This window comes from Sciurus vulgaris, assembly GCF_902686455.1.
Source record: "Sciurus vulgaris genome assembly, chromosome: 6".
NCBI classification, from domain to species: domain Eukaryota; kingdom Metazoa; phylum Chordata; class Mammalia; order Rodentia; family Sciuridae; genus Sciurus; species Sciurus vulgaris.
Genome location: NC_136466.1, coordinates 4,713,146 through 4,736,054, shown reverse-complemented (window position 1 = coordinate 4,736,054; position 22,909 = coordinate 4,713,146). Strand labels below are relative to the sequence as shown.

The following is a 22,909-nucleotide window of genomic DNA, read 5'->3' as shown; positions in this document are numbered from 1 at the left end:
ACGTAGACACCCAAAGCAGCTGCACCAGTGTGACACGCTCCACAATGAAGCAAGAGACAGCCTGCAGTGAGGGAGCCAGGGCACAGGACCACGGACCCACAGCATGGCACTCTGAGGGTGTGAGGAGATGGCCTCAGGGCAATGTGGGGCAGAGTGGGCTTTGGCTGCACCTGGGGACTACAGGGGACCACGGGGACTGAGAGGCTGGGAGACACTGCCAGGCAAGCACGAATTAGGGAGAATGAGTTTCCTGTTCTGCTGCACAGTGGGCAGAGCACGCTGGGCAGTGTTGCAGGGCCTGGTTTAAGACCACTGGGAAGACATTCTGAACATCCTCACGAAGACACGGTGCCTGAGATAAAGACTATCTCTGCATCACCATTGCCTCGCACACGTACACCCTATTAAAACATGGCTCTGTACCTCCTAAAGAAGTAGAGTCACAGTGCATCAGTTGGAAATCAAAATTAAGGCAAAGCAGAAAAGGTAGAAGGCATAGGAAAACAGAAGACAGACTGAAATGAGGACAGTCCCGGTGTCCAAGCAGAGGAACGTGTGTGCCAAAGCCCCGGCCACGCTCTGCTGAATGAAGTACTCTCCAGGCTACCGTCCAGGACACAGCACAGACGGCCCCCTTGCCACTCACCTGCACCTGGCCAGGTAAGCAGGAGGGAGAGCAGGAGGGTCCTGAGGCCTGCATGCAAGAGCTGCATCCCAGGTGATGCCTCTGTCTGACAGTGAACCCCGTCCTCTCAGGGCCACCCGGCAGCTCTGACGTCTGGCTCATACCACGCCTCTCCAGAGGTACTGATGACAGGCCTGTCAGCGAGAGCTAGAGGCGACTCCACCCATGGTGGAAAACGAAACCAAGGAGCGAGGGGACTTTGAGCTGTGGACTTGCCCTTCAAACGCAGAAAGATGGGCAGGGCCATGGACCCCATGCTGAAGCACACCCGATACATACCTAATGCAGAAAGGTGGAGCGCAGCACTCGTTCTCTGTGCGTTTGGATGTGAAAGGAGTTGGCCAACCTGGGATTACTACAGTGAAGTGCCCAGGCAGGAGGTTACAAGGAGGCAGGCTCATCTAGCTGACAGTTCCGGGACCAAGGCCAAGGTCAATTGACTGCACTTATTTGGCTCCTGGTGAGAGCAGTCAAGGAGGACCACCCAGTTGGAGTGCAGATGGCCATGGCTTGAACCAGAGCAGAGACAGAGAGGAGGCCAACAGTGCCCAAGGACCTGCTCCCTGTGCCCTGGGGGACCCCATGTGAGCCCACAGCTCCTCCACCCCCGCCACCCTGGGACCAAGCCTTCACAGATGGGTCTCCAACCTGAACATGTGTTTTCTCAACATTCTCTTTTCACCATGTGTTTCTTTCTTATGCACAAGTTTTTAGTTCAATATAATTTCTTTGGTCTCTTGTTTCGAGCCTCGCCTTTACTTTTGAGTTAAATGCCCCACCCCAAAAACAATCATTGCCAAAAACAATACCATGGAGTAGTTCTCTTATGTTTTCTTCTAATTTGTAGCTGGATGTCTCACGTTTAAGTCTTCATTCCGAGAAGAATTTCTACTTGAGGACCTCATTTCAGGCTGACAGGTGAACATCCAGTTTTCCCAGCACAGTTGATTGAGAAGTTGGTGCTTTTTAAGCAATGTGTTCCTGGCATTTTTGTGAACCATCATTGACTGCAAACGAGAGGACTGGCTGCTGAGCCCTGTTCTGACTCAATGGGCAATGTGTGTTGGCACTGAAGCTGCTGCATACTGAATTCAGAGCAAGGACCCTCAGACACCTCAGTGTCTTGACCAAGTTGGAAGCAAAGAGAATACTTGGACAGGAGCTGAGTGACTTTAAGCCAAATGCTCTTCTCTGCTTCATTCTATTCCTGCCTCCTGGCCTCTACTCAGCCCCATCTCTGGAGGCTGAGCACTCCAGAGGAAATGAAATAGTCTTAGAATCAGAAAGCTGATTGGATGCTGGTATTTCAGACACATATGTTTATTGAACTTTGCAGCTATTGTGTATGCATAGATACACAACTATGAAACAATTATACAGCAAATAAAATTTTCGTGTGCCCCTAGAATGGGCTTTAAACCTGCAGGTGCACTGGAGAATGTAGTGAACTGACTATGCAATGCCTATGCCCAAGTACTCATACATGGCTGCACTGGAAATTCATGCACAAATGATTGATGGCACTTGGCATCAGCACATATGGGGTCTAATTACACCCTAAGGTTACAAAGGAAAAGAATAGGATATTAAATCTTCTCTGAGTTCAAATTTTGATTTTGCTACTTATGTTCTGCATTATCCTTCCTCTCTGAAATTCAGATTTGTTTTAATAAAGAAAGTGAGACTCTTAATAAAAGTAAATATCACATATGAAATATGAAACATGATTGCCTTTTGAGAAAAAATCGTTTCTAAAAATGTCCTCCTGCAAAAGGTGAATTTTCTTTTGGCAAGTGCACCCCCTAAATGGACAAACAACTTCAATTTCCATCTTATTTTGTGTGGAAACTCTACAACATAACTGGCAAAAACACTGAGCCACGTGCCCACTGGGCCACATCCCCAGCCTTTTTTATATTTCATTTCGAGAGACAGGGCTCCCTAGGTTTGAACTTGCAATGCTCCTTCCTCAGCCTCCCAAGCTGCTGGGATTATGTCATTAGCCACCACCCTGGCCTGTTTTCTCTTTTTCTTTTTCTTTTTCTTTTTTTTTTTTTTTTCAGTTTTTAAAATTGTTCTAATTAATTATACATGACAGCAGAACACATTTTGACACATTGTACACAATGGAGCATAACTTCTCATTCCTCTGGCTATACATGGTGCTGAGTCACACCAGTAGTGTAATCATATGTGTATATGGATAATACCTGTCTCCTTCTACCATCCTTCCCATCCCCAACGCCCCACCCCTCCCCCAATCCCCTCTGCATAATCCAAAGTTCCTTCATCCTTCCCTACCCATCCCCCACTATGGATCAGTATCTGCTTATCAGAGGAAATATTCAGCCTTTTGGGGGGAATAGGCTAATTTCAATTAGCATGATATTCTCTAGTTCAATCCATTTACTGCAAACACCGTCACAAACGCCGTAACTTCACTCTTCTTTAAGGCAGAGTAATATTACATTGTGTATATATACCACAGTTTCTTTATCCATTCGTCATAAAAGGGCATCTAGGTTGGTTCCACGATCTAGCTATTGTGAACTGAGCTGTTATAAACATTGATGTGGCTGTATCACTTTTGTATGCTGATTTTAAGTCCTATGGGTGTAAACCAAGGAGTGGATAGCTGGGTCAAATCGTGGGTCCATTCCAAGTTTTCTGAGGAATCTCCACACTGCTTTCCAGAGTGGCTGCATCAATTTGTAGTTCCACCAGCAATGTACGAGTGTGCCTTTCTCCACATCCTCGCCAGCACTTATTGTTGCTTGTGTTCTTGAAAATTGCCATTCTGACTAGAGTGAAATGAAATCTGAGAGTAGTTCTGATTTGCATTTCTTTTACTAGAGATGACAAACATTTTTTCATATATTTGTTGATCAATTATATTCTTCTGTGAAGTATCTGTTCAGTTTCTTAGTCCATGTATTGATTGGGTTATTTGTGTTTTTGGTGTTAAGTTTTTTGAGTTCTTTAGATATCCTAGAAATTAGTACTATGTCTGAGGGGCATGTGGTAATGATTTTCTCCCACTCTGTAGGTTCTCTCTTCATCTCATGGATTGTTTCCTTTGCTGAGGAAAAGCTTTTTAGTTTGAATCCATTTATTGATTCTTGATTTTACTTCTTGCACTTCAGGAGTCTTGTTAAGGAAGTCAGTTCTAAGCTGACATGGTGGAGATTTGGGCCTACTTTTCTTCTGTTTGATGCAGGGTCTCGGTTTTAGTGCCTAAGTCCTTGATCCACTTGAGTTGAGTTGAGTTGGGTGAGAGATAGAGGTTTAATTTCATTTTGTTAACTATGGATTTCCAGTTTTCCCAACACCATTTGTTGAATAGTCTATCTTTTTTCTCCTTTGTATGTTTTTGACACCTTTGTCTAATATGCAACAACTGTGTTTATGTAGGTTTGTCTCTGTGTCTTCTATTCTGTTCCACTGGTGCCAATACCATGTCACTTTTCTTACTATTGCTCCGTAGTGTAGTTTAATGTTTGCTATTGTGATGCCTCCTGATTCACTCTTCTTGCTAAGGATTCCTTTTGCTATTCTGGATCTCTTATTTTTCCAAATGAATTACATGATTACTTTTTCAAGTTCTATGAAGAATGTCATTGAGATTTTAATTGGAAATGCATTAAATCTGTATAGCACTTTTGGTAGTATGGCCATTTTGACAATATTAATTCTGCTTATCCAAGAGCATGGGAGATCTTTCCATTTTCTTAGATCTTCTTCAATTTCTCTCTTTAGTGTTCTGAGGTTTTCATTGCAGAGGTCTTTCACCTCTCTTGTTAGGTTGATTTCCAAGCTTTTTTTTTTTTTGAGGCAATTGTGAATAGGATAGTTTTCCTAATTTCTCACCAATTCTATTCAATATTGTCCTTGAAACTCTGGCCAGAGCAATTAGACAGACCAAAGAAATTAAAGTGATATAAATAGGAAAAGAAGAACTTAGACTATTTGCCCCCTATGATTCATATTTAGAAGATCCAAAAAATTCCCCCAGGAAACTTTTAGAACTAATAAATGAATTCAGCAAAATATGAGGATATAAAATCAACACCCATAAATCAAATGAATTTCTATACATAAGCAATGTTTTCTTTGGTTTAGAGAGTATTTCATTTATCCATTTCCGCTCTGGAAAACAACATGAAAAGGACCACTGAAGACTTTGTTGAGGCTGCTGATGGACAGGACTCTGGTGTTTAGGTGGAGAAGGGAAAGGGGAGAATTTCCATCACCCTCTGAGTTCCAGGCACTGCCACTTGGCTAATGGAGAGCTGTGTGACCTCTGGGAGCTTGTGACTTCACATCACTCTCAAGATGAGGAAGAGAAACTTCCTAATCAAGTTCCCGAGGAGGACGCTGGGCAGCTGCACAGGTGGCCTGAGCATCTGCTGCCCTGGAATTCCCGACCTTAGGAGCCCACCCCATGCCAATCAAGTGTGTGTGTGTCCACAGCCACTGTGTGTGGTCTCTTGAGATGTGCTTTCCCTGGCTCTACCATGGCACCTGCAGTTGATCCCTGTTGTACACAGATTTATTGATTTTTATGTGTAGGATTAAATTGCCTAACTACGTCATTATTCATTAAGACGTTCCATTGTTGATGAATATATATGCTGTCTTCAGTTTTTAGCAATAGTAAATAATGCTGTTGTGTGTATTATTGCATAGCAAATACTGTATGACTTAAAAATTTTTGTTATTTAATGCATTAGATAAATTCAATACAACACTGTGGTTTATCAAAGAATTTTATTACTTTTTAATTTTAATTGAATAATAAATATTTTATTAATAATATTATTGAATAATATTGAATAATAAAGATTGAATAATATATTATTCAATAATATTGAATTATAATATATTATTAATAAATAATAATAAATATATGTACAATAATGTTATTATAATTTGATACATATATATGTATATGTATAGAGATATGCTTATGTATATATCCCAGAATCAATACCCATACCCTAGAATCACCAAGTATCCTCGTATTGTCTATGCAATGATCTATCTAATTGCTTGACATCACCAGCAAGGTTCCTTTCTTACTGCTGAAAATGGTTGGTTGTTTGCATCTTTTTTTCTCTCATTTCTTGGTCAATTTTACCAGATATTCATAAGGATCATTGCTTCAAAGAACCGTTATCAGGCATTGTTAATCCTCCACACTGTATTTGATTTTGTCTATTTTCTTTGATTTTGCTGCTTTTTCCCATATTTTTATTGATGTGTTATAATTATACAAAATGTCAGAACTCATTGTTACATATGCATAGATGCACATGAGAGAAAATATAATTGACTCATGTTATTGTCCAGTATTTCCCTCTGGCTTTTGTTTCTAAAACAACAGGTAATTCATCTATTTTAAGTTTAAAATGCCTCCCTGTGTGCACTGAGGCCTCTAACTTTCCTGTCCAGTGGTGCCTTGGTCGTATGGCACAGGATTGGTATGCAGACTCTTCAATTTTGACCCATAAGGTATTCAGAAGAATAATTTATAATTTACAGCCACATGAGACACTCTGATTACCTATTTGAATTCCAAAATCAAAAGGATTGGAGTTTCAGACCTCTGAAACATTGCACATTACTTTTGACTCTTATATGATCAATTCTTGTAACAGTTCTACATGCAGAACTATATTTGAATGTACTGTTTTTCAAGAACATTAGAAATTATTTGTTTAACCATTGTAACCTCAGTTTTTTGATCAATTACGAAAAATTTATAACCTCTATTGTTTTCTGTTTAGCTTCATATTCATTTTTTCTATGTGTTTGGGAGTTCTTACAGTATGTGCATGCAAATTTAAATTAAATTGTATAGTTTACATTTTGAGTGATATTTGAGTGCAGGTGGGCCCAACCCTCTCCTGAGAAAAGGTGGAGAGGCTGGAGGCTTCTGGAAGTACGTCACAGCTGGAGGCAAACCACAGGAAGTCACTCCATCCACAGGGACAGATACCCCAAAGGGAAGTGAGGGAAAGCATTTCCTGCCAGGGGAAGCCAAGAAAGAGCCGAGTCACCTAGACTCACGTGGATTGTACCTCAGGACCACATGGAGAGACAGAGAAGAACGTTAGTGACAAACTGCCAGGAGAGCAAGAGGAGGTGGCAGCTCTAAATGTCTGTGCACCACCTCGTACGGCTGGGGTGTACACAAGTTTCACGCTTCCTTTATACCTCAACAACGCTAAATAATAACAAGGCCGAAAGAGACAAGAAAAAAATAAACATAAAAACATTGTGAGAAAAATCATTAAAATGTGGATAAATGCGTCAATGGTTTTATATATTTTCTTTTTAAATTTTATTACATAATATCAGGAAATGCAGAGCCTTTAAAAAAAGTTAAAAGTTGATTCTGATATATTTGGTTGGTATTTCCAAACATAATAAAGCAAAATAATATTAAGGGAGAAATTGAAAACTTAATTAGAAAAAAATCAAGGTGAGGATTAGTCAGAGTTTTTTTGTTGATGCTTCATCTAGAAGCAATGATAGAAAAGGCCATCAAGGAATATGCAAATGCTTTATGTGACCTTTAAAAATCAAACCATTTAATAAACTGGGATATTCACAATGAATATGATTCAGTGTGACAATCTTAAAATTAATATGTTTGTGCAACCACAAAGATATAATATTGTCCATGATAATGTCTGCAGATAACTAAATGACATAAATACACTCTAAATAATTGATGATTATTGTGCCTAAATTATTATTAGTTTAATATAGCAAACATTTTTCTATAGTATGTTTGCCTCCAAAATGTAAACAGATTGTACTCACCTTTCTGCTTCATTAGCTGTTCTGTATGGAATGAGATAAGTGATGAACAAAGGTAAGTCCACAGCTATCAAAGTCTGGAAGACTTGCTAGAGAAGCAGTCTTGACTCCAATCTTTCCAGCCCTGACTTTGTGAAAGATTAGCCAGAGACGAGATAAAATGAGGACGAGGCAGAAGAGATGCTGAGGCAGTGTCCCCATCATCCCCAGGGGGTTCCTAGGACTGCAAAGCACCAAGAACTCCCCGTGACACCACCATCTGGAGGGTCAATGCCCCGTGGCCTGTCCACCCCTGCCTCGGGTTTCTGCTCTTTTCTGTGGGGCTTGCTCTCAGATATTCCACACACGGCTCATCCAGTTCTGTGAGACCTGAGCACTAAGGGACAGGGACAGGGTCCCAGGGTCTTGGGCAGGAGTAGGTGTGGAAAAAGTGGAAGAGTCAGGATGCCCTGGAACAGCCAGCCCATCTCCACGGCCACACCTAGAGGAAATCCTGGGCATTGCAAAGTGCACTTCATGGGTGTAACTTGTTAACAATATACACGCAATTCTTGCCGTGGTAATTGGTGTGTGGGGCATGGGAAGGATTCTAAACCTCAGCTTGGGTTAGAAAGGATCCTCCAGGCCCAGAGAGGCAATGCAGAGAAGGCACTTCACATACATTTTAGGGAGGTTTCCTTCTTCTCAAACCCAGTGAAAGGAGTAAGCAAACAAAACTAGCAAAATAATGAGCAAGAAATAAGAAATGGCAACAGTGGGCATTGGTAGACCTTTCAATGGTGGACTGTTCTGTGTTTGGATTGGCTTCTCTTCTGGGATTTTACGGGTTTACTGCAACCTTTCTTTGGCACTTTACCCAATTTCTACAACCGGTTGTTTTTGTTTTTGTTTTTGTTTTTTTCATTCTGCAGAATCAAAGTCATATTTACAACCTTGAAGGAATAATAGAGATAATCCAACAAAGCAAAGAGATGCTTGATCAAGCTTGTCAGGGACACTAAGAACTCCAAACTTCCGATTGTTATTTATTTCCATGTATTATGCAGCCTTTGCCTCCATCCATTCTGTCCTTCAAAAACACCTGGCCTTTAAATTGTGGCCAAATGCTTTAGCCACAATTTAGAAGTTATGAATGACTCACCATGTGTCCTTTGAGACTATCTTAAAAACAAATCTGTACCCAAGTTAAAAGGTACATGTCTAAAATCCTACCAGTTCATTACTCCACAAGACACCAAAGCTCTGACTTATGTAAGTTGGGGTTTACCTTTTTCATGCATATGAGCTCAGAGGTGACTGTGCTCAGGAGTCACAGTCGATAGGACCCAGTTTTCTTTGACATGTGGTTGCCATCCATGCCAGATTGGGATAGGTCAGGTGGGCTTTCCTGAGCACCCTTTCCCTGACCCCCCTCTCTGTGCCCAGAGTGGTACCAGGAGCAGAGCAGTCTCTGAGTCCTGGGCTAGGGGACTTCCAGGGGGAAACACTGCCACAGGCATTAGACATTTTCTATTGAATGATTTTAAACTGTTTGAAGAATAATTTCTCTGACATTATTAACTATGGATTTGACAGTTGAAGGTAGAGGAATGGCCAAGACCCAAATGAGATTTATCCCCAACATCATGTTGCTAAGCTCAGGCAGTGCAGATCATTCTGGTCCACGTTTACTCACCTGGAGGGGCTCGTCACCTGAGAAGTGACCTGCAGAGATCACACTCACACCCCGACTGTCAGGAACCTCTGCCTGCCCTGCAGGCCTGCTTTCCTGATCAAGCCCAGCACCACCTCTCCAGAGCCCTGGACTAGGACACCGGGCAGTGGTGCCACCCTCTAACTCCCTCAGAACTGCATTACCCTTGAAACCCTAGTGTCTCCTGCAGGGTCAGCTGCTCTGCCAGGGCTGCCTTTGCAACAGCGCAGGACCAAGGGTCCTCATCCTCCGCTTGCAGCAGCATCTTAACCGTGCTTCTTAGGATTGGAGCAGATGCATTTACCTGGTCCAAATAGACCAAGTGAGGGAAACTGGAGTTTCCAAAATTGTTGTTTTGATTTTAGAATCAAAGTAGAAGAAATGATTTTCATCTCAGAAATAAATCTCAATCTATTCTGGGTTCTTACATCTTATTCTCTATTTTTAAGGCCAACAGCTAGGTGAAACTGCTTGCCTTCTTGCTGGATTTGACCTGTTCTGCCTGTGTCCAGACTGTGTGCTATTTTCCTGCATCAAACTTTAATATATAAACTTGAAATTCTTATGTATAAATGTTTTTTGATGTCTTCCTAAACCATCAGTGTGGTCCCTGGCCCCACAGTATCAGCATCACATATTACCTGTAGAGTCCTCATTATTAGGACCAGCCTGGATCTACAGAGTCAGAAGCTGGCATAGGGCTCAGCTCTCTGCACTTTCAACAGACGGACCTGTGACACCCCCAAGTTGGGAAGCCTAAGCTCTACGGGGTCCTTACAAATGACTTGCTAGGCAGTGCGTGCAATATGGTGATTCTGCCTGGGTTCTCTGGAACTGCCAAAGCACAGCTGTGTCTTGGAGATGTTGCCAGAAGCCTGTGCACGGACACGTCGAGCTGGGCAGGTGGCTATCTTCACCCACGCTTTCCCCTGATCTGCTGCTAATATGGATGGAGTTCCTTGGAACTTTCCAAGCTCTCCCACCTCTCATAATCTTTCCTGCTGGACAAGGTGTTCCAGAACACCTGAATGGAGGGATGCTGATTTGTGAGTTAAAACTAAGCCAACTCACCGTACTTCTTCTTGAGTAGACCTGAAAAAAGAAAAAAGAAAACAAAAAGATTGATTGGTAAGACTCACTGGGGCCTGGGGAGCTGCCTTTTCGACTCACAAGGTCCTCTGCAGAGGTCTTGCAGTTACATTTGACGTCAGGTCCCCAGAGAGATCCTGTCTGTAGTTGAAGGAGCCCTGAAATATCCACACTTCCCATCTCCCCATCTACAGACAGCAAGGCACAGAGAAAAAGAGGCCAAAGAAAAACAGTGAGGCTCTGAGCCAGGAGTGGAGTTCAGGGCTTCCACCTACGAGCCAGACGATTACAGAGGAACGGGGCTTTGCCTGCTGTGGTTCAGACATTGTGGTGCTTTACCCATGTGACGTGCATGACCACCATATCCACACAGCTGTGCTTCCGACCGCCACTTCCCAGTCCTTCCTTCACACCAAAGAGAAACTCTAACCATTAGCCAGGGACTCCCACCCCTCCACTCCAACTCCAGCTGTTCCCTAATCCACTTCCTCCTCCTGGAGCTCCACCTTTGACAATGTTGCATATTAATGAGGCACACTAATCTCTACTAGAGAATATGACTTATTTTTTGTGACTGAATAATATGCTGCATTTTGCTCATCCATTCATCTGACAGTGGACGTCTGGGCTGCTTACACCTGTGTCTCTGGTGAGTAATGCCACCATGGATGCTGAGGTGCGAGTAACTGCAGAGCCCCTGTGGTTCCTTCTTGTGGGTGTGCACTTGAGTGGGGTGCTTCGTCCTAGGATCATTCTGTGCACAGCTTTGTGAGGACACGCCAGGCTGCTCTTCACCAAATGGAGCCATTTCAATCCCCATTAGCAATATGCAAAAACAGAAAGAGGAGGAGAGCCAGGCCTGCTTCAGCCACCTTCTCAAAAGAACTAGCAGTGGACGGTGTGAGAACCTCCTCAGACCCTCCATCACCGAAGGTCCTCCCAGTGGCAGTGAGGTCTCACTGCCTTTCTGTTGTACAACCCTGGGGACCAAGATGAACGCAGGGCTCCTGGTGGAAACCAGACTAGGTCCCAACCACAGCAGCATCCCTGGGGGGACCTCACATCAGGGACCAGGAAGTCTAGAAATGAGGAACATTTACTTCCTCACAGGGACTAGAGTCACACCTGTGTTGCCTCTGCCCTTAACTTCTCCAGACACCTTGACACATGCATGCCTCTCAATAAATGTACGCTAACGAATAAACGCCCACGCTTCAGCATGAATGTGGATGCCTCTTGATAAATCAGTCATTTTTGACTTGGGGGTCTCACTGTGTGGCCAGGTTGGTCTAGCCATCCTCCCCAGTAACTGGACCCACAACTGGCTCAAATCATTCTTTTTTATTTCTAAATTTTATTTCCGCTTGTTTTCAATAGGCGATACATGTGCATGCCTCCCAGATCACAGCCATATATAGTAAGGTACACTTTGCGAGGTTCCCTCCCACCTGTCCCCAGCTACCCTACCCCTACGCCAGAAGCCTCTCTACTTTCTTCAAGTTTGGTTTGTGCAGAATCAAGTTAATGAGAACGTATGTTCCTATTTTTCTCCTTTACACATAAATCAGTGTTATGAACCTACGACACATACTTTCAGGTTTAATTTTGTTTGAGTTGGACAAGATGTATACATACACCCAAACAATGTATTTAAGAGAAGAGCTTATTTAGATAAAAAATTGTTTTGGATATATGTTCCTAACAAGGGGACACGCACACACTCACACACACCATTTGATCATTTTTTCGTAGTCAGTTCAAGCTAATATAGTTATTGACTAAAAATAAAACAATACAAAAGGGAAAAGGTGAAGACTGTAATTTGAATGGGATGTTTTGGGATAAATGATGATTAGTGACCTCACAATAATACATTTTGAAAAATTTTCCAAATAATCAGCCAAGTTGTCGAATTCTTTGCTCAATACCCAATATTTCTGATATTTTGCTATTGTATTATGTTCTACCCTCCAAATACTATTTTTTGGTCCTTAGACAATGTCTCCACATTAGACACCCCGTCTTCTTAGGGTCACACACTAGTGACATCAGAGGCCGGGTGTGCCCCGTGGGGGTGTGCCCACGTCCCCGCAGGGCTGGAGGCTGCCTTGGCATGAGGTCAGGGCTGGGGTCCCCCACACCTTGGTTTCTGTTCGCCTTCTCTGACTACTGGCCTTGCAGGAGTTGGGGAGGTGAATTGTGTAGACGGCTCTCAGGGTACTGGCCTGGGGGAGCATCCGTCCCCAGAGAACTCTCAGCGAGACACACCCTGGTCCTATGGGAGGGATGCACAGGGCGGGCTACGTCACTGGACTGACGCTGACGGAGGGAATCCTTCCACGCTGGGAGGCCAGACAGGTAAAGCCCAGCAGCCTCCCAGGCCCACAGGAGTGGTTCTGTTGCAGAGAAGCATTTCCTCTTCACTGCCCAGCACTGCTGACACCACATGTGCAAATGGCGTCCATCCTGGACAGTTCTCTGGGCTACCCAGGTGTCCCAGAGTGGGCTTCAACCCAGAACTGCCCATCTGGAGTGAAAATCCAGGGCCCGGAAATGAATCTCTCAGGAGATGCTTCCTTGGGCAGCTGGGAAGAGGTAGGCGCAGGCAGCCCTGGCCTGGGTGCAGTTTAAATCTGTCAAAATCCCTGGGACTGTGTTCACAGAGGAGTCATCTGAGCCTGGTCCAGAATGCACCTTTTAAGGTAGGAAACACCTGCACTCTGAGGACAGGAGAAGATGGCCTAGAGCTGACCAAGGAGTTCTGCTAGGAGAAAGTGCCACAGCCTTTGGTCATCTCTGGACAGATGGATAGACAGATGGAGAGCTGATGGATGGATGGATAGATAGATAGATAGATAGATAGATAGATAGATAGATAGATAGATAGATAGATACATAGATACATAGATACATAGATAGATACATAGATAGATAGTACATACATACATACACACACAGGGGGTTCCAGTTCCTAAATGCACCTGTTTAAGATCTGAAAAGAAGCCCACAAACATGCATATCTTTCTCTTGATGAGGTAGCTGCCTCAACCAGAAAACCTGTCCTCTGAGAAAGATGCAGGCCAGAAGTGTGAAGACAAATTCTTTTCCCTGTTCAGGTCACTCTTTCTCCGTTTTAATTCTGAAGACCACCTCTCATCTGCTCCTGACTGTTTTGCACATCTTCCACAAGCAGTCCTTCGGTCAGTACCCACTCACCTTTGTCTTTCCTGGTGAGCAGGAGCACAGCAACGACGGCTGCAATGAGGACCAGGACGGAGACAAGCACAGCCAGCACCACCATCCAGGTGCAGGAGCTGGGGAACACGGCCTCTGAAAAACAGGGCGCCTGTCTCAGGTCCCGATACCGCAGCCAGCCCCCACCTCTCTCAGGTCCTGGGAGACCACAGCCAGCCCCCACCTCTCTCAGGTCCTGGGAGACCACAGCCAGCCCCCACCTCTCTCAGGTCCTGGGAGACCACAGCCAGCCCACACCTCTCTCAGGTCCTGGAGAGAGACCACAGCCAGCTGGCTGCAGATGGTTCCCCAGGAGTCCTCTGGGACACTGTCAGGAAGGGCAGAGTTTCCCAGTCTGGTTGCCCCTCCTGGTAATCCTGAGGAATCAGGAAACCTGAAGAGATTCCTGCTGCCCTGCTGCCTCCAGAGGATTTAATTTAAAAGTCATAAAAAATGTTAAAAACTGTTGAAGATACAAAACCAATTCATCAGATGCCTATGTACTCAGCAACTTTTTAAAACTGACACATACAAATGTGTACATTTTGTGGTCTTGTGATGTTTTGGAACACGTATACATTGTATAGTGTTCAAGTTGGGTTGACATTTGTATCTCTTCAAATAGTATTTCTTTTGGGTGAAAACATACAAAAACTCTTCCTTTAACTTTTCATCTGCACCTGTAATGATTGATTTATTAAAACAGAATTTATTTTAAATGAAGCAAATATGGGATATATGGTTTTCTATATTCTCTTTACTTCATTTTGAAATATTTTATGATAAAAAAATAACTTTGTTTCAATTTGAAAGCTATTCGTGTTCTTTAACAATTATTCTAAGTGTAGAAAATATTAAAAATCAAATACAAAGGTTTTATCATGTGAATTGTTCTTTTTAAAAACCTTTTTTGAACTATCATCATTATCTATCATCTCTACTGGACAATAGAACATGGAGACAAATTCCTTCTTTCTGACTTTGTACCCATTGACCAACCTTTCCATAATTATTTAGCTAACATTAGCATCCCTGTTTTTGTGACTTGGAATTATTTTGTAATAAGTAATATCCTCAAAAGCAACACATTTCTCCTTCCGTCCACTTCTCCCTCTCTATCTACTAGATCATCCTAAGGGACTTTGTCACAAGTCCTCTCTATGCAATTGTTACATATACATACTCGTGCTCCTAAAGACAACGCAGAGTCCTGGGAGCTTCTCTGAGATTACGGGAGGGATTGTGATGGTGTGGGATAACAAGTCAAATGGGTTTTCTGGTAAAGGGTCTAGGCACAGAAGTCTACTTCTCCTTAGGGCCTCTTCTGGGATGTCCATGGCCAGCAATTCAAATAGCCTGCAGTGACTATTGTGCAAATATTTCAACAATGTTGGTTCAAAAGAGGCGTTGAGGACACTCACTCAGGGACTATGATCAATAACAATGCACTGTGTACTTGGAATTCCATAGGGAGTACATCACTAATGTTCTCCCCAGAAATACACAAAGGTGATGAATATGCGAGTCAATGAAAATGTTAATTAGCTTGATTGTGGCAATCACTTTACAATGCTATGCATATTGAAAAGTGACCTATCCTAACTTACAGACTGGACCTTTACTGCCAACACCTTTTACTTAATAACATTGGTTCAAAAACAGTGATCCTACAATGGGTACAATCAGAAAAATGAGAAATTATACTCCACTTATGTATGATTTATCAAAATGCATAAATGCATTCTATGGTCATGTACAACTTATTGGAACAAATTTGAAAAAACAGGCCTTAAGGACACTTTTGCTGAGGGATTACCTTTATCCAAAATCTTAGCAAAAGCTTATGTTAATCAACTGTGAAGCTATTACTTATACATTAATTGCTTTCAAAATATAAATATGAAGAACTATATTATTTTCTTTTCATCTTCTGCATTTTAGTTTTTGAAAACTGCATGACTATAGTTTGTGCTGTTCTCAGCCCCAGCTCATGGTTTCCTGTTAAAGGTCCGTTCCTTTCTCCACCGTATGATTCTAAGGAGGAGGCTCCATCCATTTGCTCTCCTCTGAATTTGTTTTTAAGATTAATATTTTTTAAAGACATAATTGACTTCTCTGACTTTAGTGCTTGTCTTTTTCATGCTTCCAACTTCAAGTTCTAGCTTTTCAAACAATTGTGACTTCCCAAACTAAGCACAAAACAGTGTTGACCAAAAGTTCATGCAAACGCTCCTTTGTCAATTGCCCCACAATATATTGTGACTTAGTCCTTTGCTAAAGAAGAGGGATATGAAAGCGAGCTGCGGTGTCTTCCGTGGGCGTACACTCCCACAATGACCAAAATCACACACAGGTGAGTGAGCACCTCAGGGGTGGCTCCCCAAAGGGAGGACACCAGGGTCAGGACCTGCACAAGTGGCACACAGCTTGTTATGGGAGGAAGAGGGAACAGGTGGACTGCAGAGCCCTGATGAGGACCTGCAGGTGGGCGGAGAGGAGGTAGCAGAAGCGGTGCCAAAGCAGCAGAGACCTCAGGAGCCCCATCTGCAGACCGCAAGGCCTCAAATACAGACGTTCTCAATTAAAGGATTTTGCAGGAACCATCTGGGCAAACCTCATGCCTGAACATTGCTGTGGGTGAGCATAGCATGGATCGCATCAGCTAATCCTCTTCACACTTCACAGGGTGGACCCTTTGATTACTTCCACCTAACACCTGGGCACTGGGAACAGGAAGGTCACTCTCACCAAGCCTGCAAAGCTGGAAAGCCTCACAGCCCGGATCCCACTGAACTCATCAGATGCCTACTGGACGGCAGCTGTTGGCAGTGGTTTCCCCTGGCGGTGGAGCGAGGTGGTTAGAGGACAGCATTGCCAGTGTCCTGCAATGCTGCATCACACTCTGAACGCCCCTGCATAGGCAGGCATTCTTTTTTTTTTTTTGCGGTGCTGGGGAATCGAACTCAGGGCCTTGTGCTTGAGAGGCAAGCACTCTACCCACTGAGCTATCTCCCCAGCCCTGGCATTCTTGTTTTTGTAAACTAAACCAATGGCATTTCTTTGCCATGGAGAGAAATGTAAAACAGGACGGAAGATGCATCTCCCCAGCTCTCTGCATGGGAGGAGTTGCAGACTGCTGAATGGCCTTGTCTTTCTGGGTTGTCTACAGCAGGTCTTTGCTAGCCACACCCTCTCTCTGAATGGCCAGACCTCAAGTGTGTGACCCAGAGGGGACTGACCTGCTACGGAGATGTGGACTCCCTTCTGTGTGCTGAGGACGGGGTTCCTGATAAAGCAGGACACGTTTGCCCTCCAGCTCCTGTCCAGTGTGATGGACGTTTGCACATGGAACAAGCCAACTTCATCTGTTGTCTTTGTTTCTGAGGTGGGGGCCAGGTGCTGCTCCAGAGAGTCCCCCCCAGTGCACCTCGGGCTCCGGGTACCACCCTGTGGAGGTGCAGGTCAGCTTCAGGCCGGCGGCATCATCATGTTCAATATGAATGCGAGGCGTCGAACCTGAGCCTGGAAAGTGAAGAGAGGCAGACGGCTTCCTCAGGTCAGAGCCATGTCCAGTGGGTGGGAACTTAGGTCGGCTGGTCAGTCTGCACACTGGGGATGGGGCTCAAATCTATCAATGAATCAATGAATAAATACCGACCACAAAGGACTTCAGGGGGGATTAAAGTAAATCAACCGTGTCCACGTTTCACGTGTGGGCACGGGAAAAAGCAGCTGTGTTATTTTTCCTCTCCACCCTTTGAAACCATACTAAACATTTTATCCATTTATTTTGAAAATTGGATACTAAACATGTTATCAACCCAGGAGCAGCCTGTGAAGTCGTCCTCGGTGGTGCTGAGGACCAAGAGGGAGTCCCACATCTGGCCTCCAAGCCTCCATCCTCGCTCCTTCTCAGGGGAGCTCACTGCTATGCTTCCCGAGACATTGTCAGGGCCATCCATCAATCAGCCTGTCCCAACACCCTTGGGGCACGTGGCTGCAAAGCACCTGAATGGGCTTGTCTCACCTGAGGAACTGACTTGCATTTCGCATAGTGTCAATTAAGTTTAAATGTGAAAAGCAGTTTGCCCCCAGCAGCCACTGCTCTGGAAGGCACACACCTGGGGCAATGCAAGTCTCAGCTGTGGCAGGAGCCACTCAGGAGGCCATGTGCCCCAGCCCCCTTGGAGCTCGGAGTGGCCTGAAGCTTCCCACAGGGGCTGAGTGCCAACCGTGTGTGCTCTGGACTGTTTCTAAGGAGGAGCACACTCCTCCCGCTTCCTCTCCCCTAGGGCTACAGCACAGGGAGACTTGGAATCATCCGTGGTGGGAAAGATGGAGTCCCTGCCATGGGTGGACGCAAGTCAAGATGAAGCCCATGGACCCGCTGAGGGTCAGCCACTGCCGCAGACCTGTGCTCTGTCACCCCTGCATTGAGGTAGGAAACTGCGAAGGGACACTCGGTTTGTAGGTCAGCGAATGATCTGAATCTCAGCTCACACAGATGACAAAATACAAATGAATTTACTGAGGTCAACGCACCCTGTTGTGAATAGAATTCTACCTCTTATGAAGACAACATGCTCAAGTCCTCAACCTGACTTTGGGATGTGAATGTGACATTATTTGGAAATATGAACTTTGCAGATATAATTGGCAAAAGCTAGGTTAAACTGGGTTATGGTGGATCTTGATCCCATATGACTGGAGATTTTATTTATTTATTTTATTTTTTATTTTTTAATTTTTTATAGACTGCATTTTGATTCATTGTACACAAATGGGGTGTTGTAACTGGAGACTTTTAACAGGAGGAAAAAACTGGACCCAGTGACACAGAGACGTCAGTCATGCAGATTGGGGCTTGAGATTGGGTGGTGAAGCTAGAAGCCAAGGGACAGTGGGGGCCAAGAGCTGGACAAGAGGGGGGCATGACCCCAACCCCTCGATGTGAACTGAAGGCCTCCAGAAATGTAAATAAAGCATAATGAATAAACAATTTTGGTCACTTCAAGCAAGTTTGTTCGGGTAATTCGTTATGGACACTTTCCTGGGGCTCATACCTGGGCAGAAGTGATACAGAAGGGCATGCACCTGTGCGGACCCAAGTAAACTCCGCTTCAGACCTGCCAGGATGGCGCCCAGTGCGGATGGGAGCAAGGGGCACGGAGCCCAGGTCTTGGGGAGGGCTGCAGAGTCTCCCTGCTCCTTTCTCCAGCTCCTCTTGGTTTGAAAGCCAGGCTATGGGCTTCTGGGGCGTGTCAGAAATGAGGCTTGATGGAATCCCTCTTTTCCCCCCCTTGAATTCTGTTGACCATGAAGAGATGTGAATACACTCCTGTTAAAACCTAAAGAAGATGAAGACAGAGCCTCACTTCTCTCACACTCTTGGCATTATGTGTATAGTATTGGCGCAGGTTCACCAAACTCTGTACATACACGATGGCATCTATCTGACCCTGGATAAAACAGCACAATAATACAAGCTGAATCCGCTTCCACTCCAGAGGCTCACCTGTGACCTCCACATGGAACTGTGCTTCATTGTGGTAGGTGGAGCTTACAAATAAACACCTGTAGTCCCCTCCATCTGCAGGGCGGATGGGGCGGAGCCTCAGGGCCACCTGCCCGCTGGTGATGTTCTCCCTCAGGAGTTCCGTCCTCCCGCGGTACTCAGGCCGCTGCTGCTCCAGGTAGTCCTGGGAGTCCCTGTAGTAGTGCACCAGGCCCGAGTCGTTGCTGTGGAACCACCTGACCTCCATGTGCTGGGCATCCGTGGAGGGGCTGAGGTGGCAGGGGAACACGGCCTCTGCTCCCACCATGGCGATGACTGGTGAGCGAGGTCCCATGACCTGGAATTGCCCTGGAGAGAAGGAAGATACAGCATCGTGGCCGAGGGCTGGCAGGCGTGGCTGTGGGGTCTGATGGGAGCAGCGGGCCAGCTCAGATACACACGGCTAATGATCAAGGTGGGTAAAGGAGGTAACCCAGATGGGAGGACAGGCTGCACAGCCATGGTCCCTATGGCAAGCGTGCTTCCCCTTGGCTAGGAACTGAATCCAAATTCCTGTGCATCACTTGCTGCCTCACAGAACCTGCAAATGTTACAGGGCATTGTCCTCATTTTACATGGCAGCAAACTGAGTCAGTGAGTGCTTCAGGGACTTGCCCCCAGCTGTGTAATGAGCAAGCCTCAGAGAATGTTCTAGTTACCACAATGCAAGAGTTTCTGTTTCAACCTCGTATTGCTCAATATAGGACATGCAGTATATACAATGACGTGTACTGTGAACCCCAAAACACAATGGTTTGGTGTTAAGAAAAAAGGGAACGCACCGAGTCCAAATTCCAAGTTTGCAAATCAAGTTTGCAAAACAAGTTTGCGAATCTTTATCTCAGTCACAATATACCCTCATGCACATGTCTAATTGGATTCCTATCCCAAGGAAGACTTTGTAATTAGTTCCTCTAGGTTCTTAACTCCACCAAATTTGTTGTTTTAGATTATGTTCTTCTGGTTCCATAATCTCAATTTTCCTCAATGTTGAAGCTCATTTATCTACTACTAAGAGAGGGGTATAATTCCTCCAGTTTCTCTTTTTTTATTTTTGTTTTTAACGGTGCATTAAAAAAAATCTAGGACAAATTTAGAAATGTTTCATATATTTGTATTCATTGGGAGGAGGGCAAGAATGGAGGAAGGAGGGACTGTATAGCGGGAAAAGAGGGGTGGGAAGGGTGGGAGGAAGGAAAAAATAACAGAATAAATCAAACACCATTACCCTGTGTAAATGTATGATTACACGAATGGTATTCCTTTACTTCATGTACAACCAGAGAAACAACATGTATCCCATTTGTTTACAATAATAAATAAAAAAAGCCAAAAATTTTGTGAAAATTAAAATACAGGAAAATGGATTTTAAAGGAGGATTCAAAATGCCTTCTTCAAATATATAGATTACATTTTAAAAAAGGGAACATGACGTACAATATTATTGTATTTTAGAGAATAGTTGTAAAAGCATTTGTACATAAACATTTTGAGACATCGTCACATCCTCAGACATCACCACAGCTTATCTCTTAGCTTAGGCATTATGAGGAGTGAAAGGGTAAATACGTTTACAAAGGTCCAGATAATGTTTGATCTGCCTGGTGGCAAAATCGAAAGTGACCTTTCCTCCCTCCCTTTCCTAAGAGCATTACCTTAAGAATTCTGGCAATGTGAACCCCTTCCCTTTCTCTTTGGCGGGAGTGTGACTGTGTTTAAAACTGCCTGGGCCTCCTGGCACTTTGACAGCATGGGTCCTGAGACCAGGCCTGGGGGTGAGCAGGGCGGGAGGCCTGGGCCCTGCTCCTGGTCAGTGACTGTCGGGAGTAAGGAGCAACTCTGCAGGCGGGGAGCACAGGCGGCAGCCAGCTTGCCAGGGAACCTGAGATGAATAAGGTGTAGGACCAGGTGCTGTCACATGCCCCCTGAGGAGAGTGGCCTTCTTGTTGGAGAACATGAGATTCCTGCGCCATGTCAGCCTGACTGAACAAGGGGACGGATTTCCTTCTGCGTTGGTGTTATGTCAGAGAATTTATGGTGTTACAGTCAGTCTCCCCAGTCTGTTGCCTGAGAGACTCGTTGCAGTCTGACTGAATACTTTTCTGTGTTTTTAGAGAGAAGCTTTGAGATTGCTGGAGATTGCGTTTTTATTTATTTCCCTGTTACATGATCAGATGTGATCATCATATTTTTCTCTATGGCTTCCAGTGTGCAGGCAAACCCTTGTCTACTGAGTGCCAACTCACAATTTCCAGGCTTCACTTTTTAAACTTTTCTTGTAAACATGGTGGGAAGCTTCTGGTATTAATGTGAAATTTCCCCTTTCTATATAGTTGATGCCTTTTCTTCTTAGTGAGCAAGGTGAGGCCCTCTGGGTGGAGTTAAGGTACCCACTACTTTGGGAAGCATCTGATGAGAGTGAAGGACGGGCGGCCTGGATTCCTCGCCTGCAGAGCCAGCCTTACAGACCTGGAGTGAGCCGTTTGCCCCAGGAGTGGGGTTCTGGTCCGAGGCTGTGATGCAGCCTAGGAAGAAAACAGCTGGGTGAAGGAAGGAGAGCAGTGCCACGCACTCCAAAGCTGCACACAGAGCTCAGAGGGCTGAGAAGCCCCACAAGAACAGCACCCTCCTCAAGCACCTGAAACCGACACGGGCCGAGCATCCTGCCTTAGGACTGAGGCCCCTCGGCATACTGAGCCAGGAAACCCCCTTCCCATTCCCCCAAAGCACATCCCTGGGCCCAAAGCCATGTTTCCACAATTCTGAGTCCCCCAGGCTGCTTGGCTTCCTACGTGACGCTCACCTGGATGCTATGATAGTTAATCTATAAAAGGCAGAGGCCTCTGACCTGGGCAGGGTGCATGGGGATGGGTGTGGGACACGTCTTGCCTATTATGTAGGGGACAGTCCTGTGGCACAATTAACCTTTGAGATTGCATGGAACTTGGGCTGCACTGTGGTCATTGCAGCACCCCCAGAAGAGGACCAGCCACGCCCCCCAGGAAGAGCAGCATTGACTGGGCCGGGGTGTGGTCATCGCATGGCCTAGGAGACTCACAGTTCAGGGGCCACGGAACTGCCAAACTGTTTCTGGATCAGCAAGAGCTTGTGGGAGACTTCCAGCAATATTTGAAACTCTTGGCAAATGTCACATTTTGGGCTGGAATTTCCCATAAATTAGCAAGATCTTGCAAAAGTTTATGCAACTGAGTGTATTCCAAACAGACTCTCAAACAGCAAACTGTCGAAAATACATAAAGAAAGTAATCTTATTTTTAGTAGTATAAAAATTAAAATAAAATTCTTAAGGGCAAATTTACTAAGGAAGTGAAATATGAGCATATCAAAAACCACAAAAAATGATGGAAGAAATTGAAACACACACACAAAAGAAAAGACATAAATGTTTATAGCAACCAATAAATGTTTATAGTAAATTATGGAATCAACCCAGATGCCCATCAATAGATGACTGAATTGAGACATGGCGGTATATACACACAATGGAGTTCTACTTAACCGTTAAAAAGAATGAAATTAAGGCATTTGCCAGTAAGTGGATGGAAATGGAGGACAGCATGCTGAGTGAAATAAGCTGGACTCAGAGATTCAAGGTGGAACGTTTTTTCTCATGGGTGCAAGCTGGACGATACAAAAAGGGGAGAGGAGGGTGGAATAACAAAAAGCAAATCAAATATAAGTTAACAGGTGAGCTAAAGGAAGTCTAGCAGAGTAGAGGAAGGAGAATGGGAGAGGGGAGGGTGGGAGAGAAAGGATGGGGTCACGAACCTCAACCCACTTCCAGGCATGTGTGAGCCTGTGGGCATG

At 44.7% G+C, this 22,909-nt stretch overlaps 1 protein-coding gene across 1 annotated transcript in view; it reads right to left on the bottom strand.

Annotated features, from left to right (window-relative positions):
* LOC306663490 (putative selection and upkeep of intraepithelial T-cells protein 1 homolog) overlaps positions 1-19,375 on the bottom strand; it is a gene marked incomplete at both ends in the record, with an annotated part of 31,192 nt that extends 11,817 nt beyond the window's left edge. Inside the window, 4 exons of the mRNA XM_079143809.1 lie at positions 10,275-10,295; positions 10,343-10,480; positions 13,509-13,622; positions 19,042-19,375. Coding sequence (XP_078999935.1) covers positions 10,275-10,295; positions 10,343-10,480; positions 13,509-13,622; positions 19,042-19,375 — 607 coding nt within the window. The remainder of the gene's footprint in view (positions 1-10,274; positions 10,296-10,342; positions 10,481-13,508; positions 13,623-19,041) is intronic.
* Between the last annotated feature and the right edge of the window lie 3,534 nt (positions 19,376-22,909).